The sequence below is a fragment of the Procambarus clarkii genome, chromosome 53 (genome assembly GCF_040958095.1).
Source record: "Procambarus clarkii isolate CNS0578487 chromosome 53, FALCON_Pclarkii_2.0, whole genome shotgun sequence".
NCBI lineage: Eukaryota > Metazoa > Arthropoda > Malacostraca > Decapoda > Cambaridae > Procambarus > Procambarus clarkii.
In genome coordinates, this window is record NC_091202.1 from 31039227 (window position 1) to 31051670 (window position 12444).

Below are 12444 nucleotides of genomic sequence, written 5' to 3' on the forward strand. Positions count from 1 at the left end.
ACGCTTTGTATTTCAATAAATGACACTTTTCCAGACCTTAGTCCATCCTGGTGTCCCTGTGTATTCACCTAGTTGTGTTTGCGGGGGTTGAGCTTTGCTCTTTCGGCCCACTTCTCAACTGTCAATCACCTGTTTACTAACTACTTTTTTTTTCCACACCACACAAACACACACACACACACACACACACACACACACACACACACACACACACACACACACACACCAAGAAGCAGCCCGTGACAGCTGACTAACTCCCAGGTACTTATTTACTGCTAGGTAACAGGGGCATTCAGGGTGAAAGAAACTTTGCCCATTTGTTTCTGCCTCGTGCGGGAATCGAACCCGCGCCACAGAATTACGAGTCCTGCGCGCTATCCACCAGGCTACGAGGCCCCTAGATGTGGACCCCATCACATCTCTTTGTATATTTTCAACCTCTGGCGCGATACATCTCCGTGTCATGACTGTCTCAGTATCCTACGTGTCAGTTTTTTGTGACTGTGACACTAAATAGTGTCACTAAAGTGACACTAGCTAGTCATACTAAACAGTATGAAGGTAAAGTTCAGAGGTTCTCACTAAATCCGAAAAATTAGTGAACAGGTTTCAAGAATGGCTACTTGACTTCAGTTCAGGTAGGTGTAAGGAGATGAGATAAAGTGTAGGCGTGAGGAAGTATGAGGTACAAGACAAGATGAGGGAACGACAGTGGTTTGAGTCATATATATATATATATAAAAAGGATCAAGAAGTAGACATAACTTAAAGGCTGCCACCGGAGGCACATATTATGAAGATAATACCAGCGGTATACGAAAACATGACACACACATTCAGGCAACATTCACATTACCTGTTTAACACCATTTCCAGAATATTTAGGCTCACTATGCAATTCCAGCTGCGTCGTGTTGATATTTGGGTTCTTCTACTGCAACTACTAAGTCAGTGTTAGAAGTTAGAAGTATATCCATGCATAGCTTGCCGAGTGGGCATTATATATGACAAAATAAGGGGTCAAGAGTCATTGCAATATATGCCAAGTGACTGAAAGACAAATCTCAGGAGCTTATGTTCTAAATAAGCCGCCAACACGCCTTTACTGTCCTTAGTTGAAAGGTAATTGACCAGAAATGTATATGTGATCCAAAAATAAGACTTGAAAAAAATGGCACTTGAACTGTGGGTGTTGTAAGCGGGGCGGGTATATAATGGGAGGCGAGGGCCAGTGGCAGCCAGACGCCCGCTGACCAGCGCCCGGACAACATCCCTCCGCTCTCCTCGTCCTCTTCTCCTCACAATGAAGACTGTGAGTAATATATCAAACATACATCCAAACACCTGAATATTTACTCCTCTCTACAAATACGGACTGAATATAATGTGGAAGAACTCTTAAACAGAAGCGTCTTAACGTAATAGTTGGTAATATTCATAGGTCTATAGCCGCTACATGTTAGACGAGACTGGTGTTGCAGGTTGTGTTGGTAGCGTGTTGTGTGGCGTGTGTGGTGGGCCGCCCCCAGCCTGATGGACCCGCCCTGCCCACGCCCGTCCCCATCCTCCTCGACGAGAGAGTCCCCATCGACGCCCTCGGTGGATATGGCTTCAAGTACGTATATTCTTTGTCACTAATAATGGACATCATTTCAAGAAAGCAAACAATATACACATTCAGTTATAGTAGCCTATGCAAGCAATTGTTTTGTAATTTCCCAACTGAACCTGGATGGGGTTCTGGGAGTTGGTCTACTGCCCAAGCCCGGCTCGAGGCCAAGCTTGACTTGTGAAGCTTGATTAATTGTAAGTTTCACGGACCAATGCGAAACCTAAAGGGAGAACTTATTTTGATGATCTGTATAAGTTTGTACAATATTTCTCATCCAATAATGCGCTGGAGACTTTAATAGTAGCTTTGTCACGCAGGTTCCAGACCGGAGACGGATTGTCGTGGGCTGAGACAGCGTCTCCCAACGGTCCTCTGAACGAGATCGTCCGCATTGGTCAGTACAGGTGAGTTATGACTCCTGCGCCACCAGAAACTGCATCCTGGTGTTACACCTGATGCTTCTGTTCATCTGACAGTAAATAGGTACCCAGGAGTTGGCCAACTGTTGTGTGGGTTTCATCCTAGGAAATGGCTAGTGATGGCAGGGGGGACCTCAATAAACCTAGCAATAGGAAACCATGTACAGTAATAACGATGCGATTCCTATATTATATCATCGCCTGTATTAGAAGTTTCCCTGTGTTTATACGCCATCTTGTCCCTGCAGTTTCACCCACCCTGACGGGACGCCCCACCTGTTGACCTACACGGCAGGCGCGGGCGGGTTCCAGCCCATCTCCGACCATCTGCCAACACCTCACCCACTCGAGCCCTGGCACCATGAACAGGTACGTCACAATGCAAACATTCCCGCAATTCCATATTACTGATACGTTTTAAGGTTGAATATGAGTATAATTTACCCTTCAAAATATGTAACAAAGAATGTTTGTTATCCGTTAAGATATTGTATCGAGTTTCTGTATTTCTACAGATTGAGTTCGCTGCCCGCCAGAAGGCTGCTGAGGCAGCAGGAGGCAAGAGTGCGTGAGTTCGAGGGAGCTTCGTCGTGGTCCGTGTTGTTCCGTCCGTCTAGCGTCGATATCTTGTTTTGTTTTTCTTGCGAATAAACGTTAATGAATATACACATTCGTATCTTTACTGTCTTTGTTTCCCTTTTGAATAACGGCATATTTCCGGGACTGGAACAAGTGGACATGTTTCTCATGAAGTGAGGGAAAACAGTCATATGTTCTTGTTCTTGTGTAATGTTATATATACGGCATCACGTGACATGCCCGGTGCTGTGTGCTTGAAGAACAGCTCCACCCCTGTGTTCTCTCAGTGCCTCCCACTCTTCCTTCTCAGTGCCTCCCCCTCTCCCTTCTCAGTGCCGCCTCTCTATCCTCTCAGTGCCGTCCTTTACCCGCCTGTCAGCGGCACCTCCCAACCCCCCACAACGCTGACCCCGGCAGTGCTGACCCCCATGACCCAGACAACGGTGACCACGCGATATTGACCGACAACTGAACGCTCGTCAAATGAGTGTTGGGAGTGAGGTGTCGACTGCATCAACAATCATACTAAAACACTGCTCCCACGGGCTACTTTTTGCCTTACTGACATGTGGTATTTATTATTTAAAAATATTATTTACAAAGAAAAATATACACTGGTTATATTATATGTCGTTCACCTGGGCACTCGGAACCTCGAACCGCCGACCACATAGACACCAGCCAGCCAATTTACCTATCGAGGTATCAACGCCCCTAAAAAGGAAGGATTTCAGAAGCGCCTATCTGCTGCCCAACTGAAACTTTAAGTCTTCCTGTATTGGGTGCCACTTTGGCATGTAGGGTGTATTATGACAAGGACGTGGTTCATCTAAATTGCTAACCACTATACCATAAAAAATAACGGTCTCGCATCATGCGGGTCGGCGTTCAATCCCCCGACCGTCCACCAGGTGGTTGGGCACCATTCCTTCCCCCCCCCCCCCCCACGTCCCATCCCAGATCCTTATCCTGATCACTTCCAAGTGCTATATAGTCATAATGGCTTGGCGCTTTTACCTGATAATTCATTCATTCCCCTGGACACTAGGAACCTCGAACTGTCGACCATATAGACAGTTGCCTGTCGCTCTACCTACTGAGCCTCACAAAGTTCCAGTAAAGTTGTTATTATTCTAACTATTGATTTGCGTCGAGTAATTATGTAAGTGAGGAAGTCGTCGCTCCTCAGGCACGGATACCGTAGGAATGGAACTATCAGGAGAAAGCACCAAGCTATTCCCACCAAACACACATCGAAACTACGACGTTGGTACAACGTTCGAACAAGTTTTAATCCTTCCTAACCAGTTATAACAACCAATATAGCAAGTTGTAACAACGTTCTAATACGTCATAAACACGTTAAGCCAAGATGTAATAACTTTATTACAAGTTGTAACAAGCGGAAAATAGAGACAGTTTCGGTTTGTGTTTCCAGGGATTAAGGCTATATAGCACTTGGAAGGGGTCAGGATAAGGATTTAGGATGGGACGGGGAGGAAGGAATGGTGCCCAACCACTTGGACGGTCGGGGATTGAACGTCGACCTGCATGAAGCAAGACCGTCGTTCTACCGTCCAGCCCAAGTAGTTGGGCAGGATACCGTCGGAGAGATACAGGTACAAACAGACGAGTGATTAGCCGGTCGGCCGAGCGGACAGCACACTGGGCTTGTGATCCTGTGGTCCCGGGTTCGATCCCGGGCGCCGGCGAGAAACAATGGGCAGAGTTTCTTTCACCCTATGCTCCTGTTACCTAGCAGTAAAATAGGTACCTGGGTGTTAGTCAGCTGTCACGGGCTGCTTCCTGGGGGTGGAGGCCTGGTCGAGGACCGGGCCACGGGGACACTAAAGCCCCGAAATCATCTCAAGATAACCTCAAGATTAATATAGTTTTATCAGGGCCGAGCGGGTGAAGGACTTTTGAGAGTATGATAACATTATTAAATACCTTTTGGTTATGTTTATAATATGGCAACTGAAGTTCATGTCATCGTCCATGAGCATGTCTTCCAGGGGACAAAACACCCCCCGAGGAACAGTCAATCCAGTCCGTCCTCCTAAGGTGTCCCAACGTTAATAAAACGGCCAATTTAAAGTGGTCTCTCCTAACCTACCAGAGGACCCAAAACAGAAAACGAGAGAGTATATATATATATATATATATATATATATATATATATATATATATATATATATATATATATATATATATATATATACACACACACAGCACAAACAATAATCATATTACCCAACATTCTGAGTGATAGAGAGAAGATTGTGCTCCTCATAGTAGTCAGCACAATGTGCTCCGTCATCCACAGCACATGTAAAGTTTACCCACTGAAGAACTCACTAGTCACAAACTTAAACAAAGTCAAGTTCAAGTCATGACAAACGGGAGATGAAAAAATAATGAAACTGCTTATACATGATTACATTCAAAATGCTTAAGAGATTCACTGGGCAACCAGAGACAGACCAATGTATGAGGCTTGGCCAGCAAAATAGGGGACGTGTGGAATGTATATATGCATTATACATGTATATGTGATTATACATGTATAATCACATATGCATTATACATGTATATGTGATTATACATGTATAATCATATTGGCTTGACGGTTTCCCCCGTTAATTCTCTCCCTCCCTTCCCATACCTTTTAACATTCAGATGAATAATTAAAAATATACAATTATTTCAGAGTTATGTAAAAGCACAATTCGTGTGTGGAAAGTTGCCATTAATTGTCCCAATACACCACTGAAAAACAATACAATTAATAAAATAAAGTCCTATACAGTTGCTGTAGATAATATATTGTTAACGAACATATTCAGCACAAATCCTATTTGGATGATAACAAATCTTAACTCATTTTCGTCTTTGAATAACATGAAATAACACACGAGGATTACAAGGAAACAACGAATACATTGGTAGCTGCCATATTCTGTATCTGCCGAAATAGCAATGCCGGATTTAACTAATTATTCCCGCAAAGAGACACTTTAGACCCAAATAAGATTTTATACAAAATTTGACAATATCCTGGGTTACTTTACAACTTATTTAAATATTCTAGTTTTGTTTTATTATTTTTATAAAACTGTAATATCAATATAGGTATAGGTTCAGTACTAATTGTAATATCTTAACATATTAAGAAGGTTAGGTTAGGTTGTAGTTTTCTATTCAGCATTTCAAGATAAACTCAAATATTCACAATAAATTAGTATGTCATATATGCACTTACTCATAAGCAAGATATTGACTATAAGCAGGTGCGAGAACGGGTTGATATAATCTAGGGCAGCTGCACAATTGTAGATGTACCTAACGTATTAATAAAAAAAATTGATTTTCTAAAGCGAACCATTTGTTACAATGATGGAGATAATGTTTTGGGGTAAATAGTTACAATGATGGGTGGAGATAGAGAGGGGGTGGGAGGACTGTAGGGCAGGGGGCATGGGGTGTGGTGTGGCGAGAGAGGTGGAGGCGATGTGTGGAGATTGGGGGGGGGGGAGGGTGTGGGCATGACATGGGTACAGGGTCCACACCCGGGCACCGCCGGGTACCCTATCTACTTGTGCTCACAACACAGACAAGTTGCATTAGACAAAAGACAAAGTATTATGGCTCACATGTACGTGTTGTAGAATGCAAAATAAACACGACGTATTTGAGACGAGAGTTCAATCCCCACTCATTACACTTATATTTTATTCTAAATTACATCACGTTATTGTGAGTTCATTGTACGAAAATATTTATTAAATAAATGGAGTCAAATTACTGTGAATTACAAGCAGTTAAAGTCTAAATTATTCCTGCCTGAAAAATGCAAGACCTTCGTCTTGCATTGCAAAAAATGCCAAACTATAATAAGATGTTCACAATTAGCAACTCTCAGATATTTTTAACTAGCACTTAAGCTGAGAGTTTAAACCTTGCTTAGAGTACTAGTGTGGCATCTAAAGTTCATCCATCACTTAATCCAGAGGCTTAAAAGTTTCCGTTTCCTAATTGCTAGTGTCCATAGCGTGGTTGGCAGGACAAAGGTCTCATATTGCCCAGGCCCGAGTTCGAATCCCCAGTGATCTAAGGACATGATATTAACAAATAATGAAATATTTATTGATACTATTTTCATTATATTTTTGTATACAACTATTTTAATTGCTACTGTTTAATACACACGTATGTTAACTCTGTATAATAATTTAACTGTCTTAATTTTGCAAGAAGCACATGACTGTATTTTACACAAGAGGAAGAATAAAACAGGAATTTAACATCTCACTCTCTTCCCCTTCAGTCCACACCCAGTCCTTAACATCCCCTCTCCTTCCCCTTCAGTCCACACCCAGTCCCTAACATCCCCTCTCCTTCCCCTTCAGTCCACACCCAGTCCCTAACATCCCCTCTCCTTCCCCTTCAGTCCACACCCAGTCCCTAACATCCCCTCTCCTTCCCCTTCAGTCCACACCCAGTCCCTAACATCCCCTCTCCTTCCCCTTCAGTCCACACCCAGTCCCTAACATCCCCTCTCCTTCCCCTTCAGTCCACACCCAGTCCCTAACATCCCCTCTCCTTCCCCTTCAGTCCACACCCAGTCCCTAACATCCCCTCTCCTTCCCCTTCAGTCCACACCCAGTCCCTAACATCCCCTCTCCTTCCCCTTCAGTCCACACCCAGTCCCTAACATCCCCTCTCCTTCCCCTTCAGTCCACACCCAGTCCCTAACATCCCCTCTCCTTCCCCTTCAGTCCACACCCAGTCCTTAACATCCCCTCTCCTTCCCCTTCAGTCCACACCCAGTCCCTAACATCCCCTCTCCTTCCCCTTCAGTCCACACCCAGTCCCTAACATCCCCTCTCCTTCCCCTTCAGTCCACACCCAGTCCTTAACATCCCCTCTCCTTCCCCTTCAGTCCACACCCAGTCCCTAACATCCCCTCTCCTTCCCCTTCAGTCCACACCCAGTCCCTAACATCCCCTCTCCTTCCCCTTCAGTCCACACCCAGTCCCTAACATCCCCTCTCCTTCCCCTTCAGTCCACACCCAGTCCTTAACATCCCCTCTCCTTCCCCTTCAGTCCACACCCAGTCCCTAACATCCCCTCTCCTTCCCCTTCAGTCCACACCCAGTCCCTAACATCCCCTCTCCTTCCCCTTCAGTCCACACCCAGTCCCTAACATCCCCTCTCCTTCCCCTTCAGTCCACACCCAGTCCCTAACATCCCCTCTCCTTCCCCTTCAGTCCACACCCAGTCCCTAACATCCCCTCTCCTTCCCCTTCAGTCCACACCCAGTCCCTAACATCCCCTCTCCTTCCCCTTCAGTCCACACCCAGTCCCTAACATCCCCTCTCCTTCCCCTTCAGTCCACATCCAGTCCCTAACATCCCCTCTCCTTCCCCTTCAGTCCACACCCAGTCCCTAACATCCCCTCTCCTTCCCCTTTAGTCCACACCCAGTCCCTAACATCCCCTCTCCTTCCCCTTCAGTCCACACCCAGTCCCTAACATCCCCTCTCCTTCCCCTTCAGTCCACACCCAGTCCTTAACATCCCCTCTCCTTCCCCTTCAGTCCACACCCAGTCCCTAACATCCCCTCTCCTTCCCCTACATCCCCTCCCCCTATTCTTCATTCTCCCCTCACACTCATTCCCATAGAAAAGGGACACTCTACCACAGGAGAGAGGGACACACTCTCCCACAGGAGAGGGGGGACTCTCCCACAGGAGAGGGGGACACTCTCCCACAGGAGAGGGGGACACTCTCCCACAGGAGAGGGGGACACTCTCCCACAGGAGAGGGGGACACTCTCCCACAGGAGAGGGGGACACTCTCCCACAGGAGAGGGGGACACTCTCCCACAGGAGAGGGACATTCTCCCACAGCCAGCTCCACCTTAGACGCTGTTGGACCACATCCAAGCCTGGGATTAAGATGAATGAGTTCACTAAGGAATGAAAGTGTTAAAGAAAAACCTGGAGAGTACAGCAAGGAGAACGGAGGAGTCCGCTGATGTGCCCAGGCCAAGACGCACGTCGTAGAGTACAATTACGAGGAGAATATGTCAGTCTTAAGAAGCGTTTAAGACAGAGGAAAAACTAAGGCCAAGGAAGAGACGCCTCGATGTGTTGACCAGAGTGTTGAAAGAAGCCAGTTGGAAATGTCACCAGGATGTCGAGACTGGCAGGTTATACTGGCAATGTTGCCAGGGGGTTATGCAAGAGATGGGTAGCGATGGAAATATTTCCAGGAGAAACGCTTTGTGGTAGAAAAACTAACTCAGGCCAAGACGTTATTTAATAGCATCATATGCCGGAAAACTACATGTGTGGTTTTTCATTTTTTTTTCCCAATGGTTTTTCACAAACCATTCATTTTTTTTCTTGCAATGTATTTGTTATCATTTTATTAATTCTGATAGAATTTACCTACTTAAAATTATCTGTTAGATTAAGGACCTGCCCGAAACGCTGCGCGTACTAGTGGCTTTACAAGAGTGTAAATACTGTACTATGCTATGTATTCTCACAAACCCAATGTACCTTCTTGTATATAAATAAATAAATAAATAAATAAATGTGAAAAATAGAGAATGCTAAACGCGTTTTCGGCTTATCTCGCCTTCATCAGAGCAAAGTAGAATGAAGAATCTAGAATGTAGAATCATTCATTCTACTTTGCTCTGATGAAGGCGACATAAGCCGAAAACGCGTTTAGTATTCTCTATTTTTCACATGCGTTTTTTCCGCATACTTGAATCAGTGTTTTTGTGATCCTTGTTGCATAGCATCATATTAATGCTGGCTAAACACTCACACAGAACCCGTAACCCTTTATAACCACGCTCCATGTGCCAATGATCTTACATGATTTCTTAAATATTTTTAATCAAATGCAGCTCAAAGGAGAACAATTAAATAACTCAACCAATTAAGGGCTAAGGAGCGTTACACAAGTTGGCTAATTGGAGGACAATGTAACTTCTATATGAGAATAGAGAAACCAAGAGAGTTGACCAGACCACACACTAGAAATTAAAGGGACGACGACGTTTCGGTCCGTCCTGGACCATTCTCAAGTCGATAGTCTTGAGATTCTCACAATCGACTTGAGAATGGTCCAGGACGGACCGAAACGTCGTCGTCCCTTCAATTTCTAGTGTGTGGTCTGGTCAACATACTTCAGCCACGTTATTGTGACTCATCGCCTGCAAACCAAGAGGGTATATGCCCTTGATCCATCATAGCACTATATAAGAGGAAGAATAGATACGGATTCACTAAACAAGTGTATCTATCTCTTTTACTCTGGATTTAGAAAACTCTAAATATATCGAAACTGCGGCGTTGTGTCAAATCATTACATTCGCGTGACTACATTTGCGTTAGTTAGTTCGAACTCTTTTTTTTTTCCCCTTCAAATTATCGTTTGTGACTTCCTTCTCGGTATTCATAGTATTAAGACTGCTTTCACAATTATAGTGCTGCCTTCACAATTATAGTACTGCCTTCACAATTATAGTGCTGCCTTCACAATTATAGTGCTGCCTTCACAATTAAAGTACTGCCTTCACAATTATAGTGCTGCCTTCACAATTATAGTGCTGCCTTCACAATTATAGTACTGCCTTCACAATTATAGTACTGCCTTCACAATTATAGTGCTGCCTTCACAATTATAGTGCTGCCTTCACAATTATAATGCTGCCTTCACAATTATAGTACTGCCTTCACAATTATAGTGCTGCCTTCACAATTATAGTGCTGCCTTCACAATAATAGTGCTGCCTTCACAATAACAGTACTGCCTTAGAAATAGCAAGTCTTATTATGCCTTAAAGTCTTCACTCTACTAGTCCTCTAAGTAAGTTGGTCTTGAACAGGGATACGCAGCAATTCAATTTCAATTCCTTTCTTTATTATGCACCCCATACCCATCCCGTGGGGGGGGGGTGTAAAGGATTACAGAGGCACATAATCGTTTCAGAAACTGAACCCTCTAGTTCGTTTAGCTAAGCAAGTAACAATCTTTTGACGCTAGTTACAAAATTATATATATATATATATATATATATATATATATATATATATATATATATATATATATATATATATATATACACATACTCATGGATACACAGCATGCAGAGGTTTTTCCATATTTTCAACGCTTTGACTAGAAACTTACTAAGCAATTCCGGTATTCTATGGTCGAGGATGAACTTGAGGTTATCTTGAGATGATTTCGGGGCTTAGTGTCCCCGCGGCCCGGTCCTCGTCCAGGCTTCCACCCCCATGAAGCAGCCCGTGACCGCTGACTAACTCCCAGGTACCTATATACTGCTAGGTAACAGAGGCATCAAGGGTGAAAGAAACTCTACCCCATTGTTTCTCTCCGGCGCCTGGGATCGAACCCGGGACCACAGGATCCCGCGTCCAGTGTTCTGTCCGCTCAGTCCTGGAAACACAAACCGAAAATGTCTCTAATTTCCGCTTGTTACAACTTGTCATAAAGTTGTTACATCTTGGCTTAACGTGTTTATGACGTATTAGAACGTTGTTACAACTTGCTATATTGGTTGTTATAACAGGTTAGGAGGTGTTAAAACTTGTTCAAACGTTGTACCAACGTCGTAGTTTCGGTGTGTGTTTGGCTAGCTGCTCCCCCTGTTGCAGTGAGGGGTTTAGTGTTGCTGGCAGTGTTGCTCTTAGTGCAATATGATAAGTATTAAGATCGTACCTGAAGTATGTGAAGAATATGATGATGAGAGAACAATTAACTCATCAAGGGAGCGTAATTGGTGAATATAAAGCTACAGTATAATTACGGTCGAATGTTTGGGATCAATATTAGTATCAGAAGGGTGTGATGACCGCCTGTTAGAGTCAGAATCGGACTGTGATGAAGTATAATAGTATTAACTATAATACGGTAGTAATGACCTTAAGTACGACTGAGATCACTTAAAGACAAATTTGTGACATCGAATGTAGCGAATTCAAATTAAGGAATAATGAGAACATTATGGAGAGCAAGTTTGAGTGAGTGGCGGGAGTACCCGTGGAGTACCGGCCGACCAGGACTATCATGGAAGTACTATATGGACTCATATGGAAGTACTATATGGAAGTACTCATGTGTCTCCCATATGAAAAGTCTATCATTTATAAGATATTTGCATTTCCATTAATCATTCAACTCTAATCTTAGGTTCCCCACTCGTGCTAAATATCACGTAATGTATTTAAATGAGCTTTATGGGATTTTTTTTGTATCAGTATCCATGGATTTAATGCAACTCTCATACGGTATTATGTAGGAAATGTAGATGTTTATCTCTCAGAATGTTTGGTAATATGTTTATTGTTTGTAATGTGTGTATATGTATGTATTAACACGATGTACTGAACGGAGTGAGAATAGCTTGAGCTACCTCATCCCTTTGTGTGTATTTTACCTCAATAAACTTATTTCAATTTCAATTACGGTATTGTTTGTTTTTGTGTTCATGGAGCCAAAACATGAGCCGCTTGGTTCAAGTATGTTTATTGAGACAAGAAAAAATACATCTCAAAGGGATAGAGTAGCTTAGGCTATTTCTACCCCCCCTAGCCGCTTGGTGTTGTGTGTGTGGGCGCCTCGTTTAAATGTTCCTCCAACACGTCTTTATCGTCCATATATGAAAGGACTTGGTCAGGAGAATGTACCTGTGATCCAAAAGCAAAACTTGAAAAAAATGGCACTTGAACTGTGGGTGTTGTAAGCGGGGCGGGTATATAATGGGAGGCGAGGGCCAGTGGCAGCCAGA

The 12444-nt window shown here is 43.7% G+C and overlaps 1 protein-coding gene across 1 annotated transcript; it reads left to right on the plus strand.

Annotated features, from left to right (window-relative positions):
• Nucleotides 1–1242: 1242 nt before the first annotated feature.
• LOC123767245 (flexible cuticle protein 12) lies at nucleotides 1243–2697 on the plus strand. Its single transcript, XM_045756816.2, has 5 exons — nucleotides 1243–1312; nucleotides 1482–1615; nucleotides 1930–2016; nucleotides 2280–2400; nucleotides 2547–2697. The coding sequence occupies exons 1-5, from the start codon at nucleotides 1304–1306 to the stop codon at nucleotides 2601–2603; spliced, it is 408 nt and encodes a 135-aa protein (XP_045612772.1). The 5' UTR covers nucleotides 1243–1303; the 3' UTR covers nucleotides 2604–2697.
• Nucleotides 2698–12444: the final 9747 nt, after the last annotated feature.

What these genes read in the sequence shown, in the direction of transcription:
- LOC123767245 (XM_045756816.2), top strand. An exon ending in CTCGGTGGATATGGCTTCAA is followed by an intron (nt 1,616 to 1,929) that starts GTACGTATATTC and finishes TTTGTCACGCAG; the next exon opens with GTTCCAGACCGGAGACGGAT. An exon ending in AGCCCTGGCACCATGAACAG is followed by an intron (nt 2,401 to 2,546) that starts GTACGTCACAAT and finishes GTATTTCTACAG; the next exon opens with ATTGAGTTCGCTGCCCGCCA.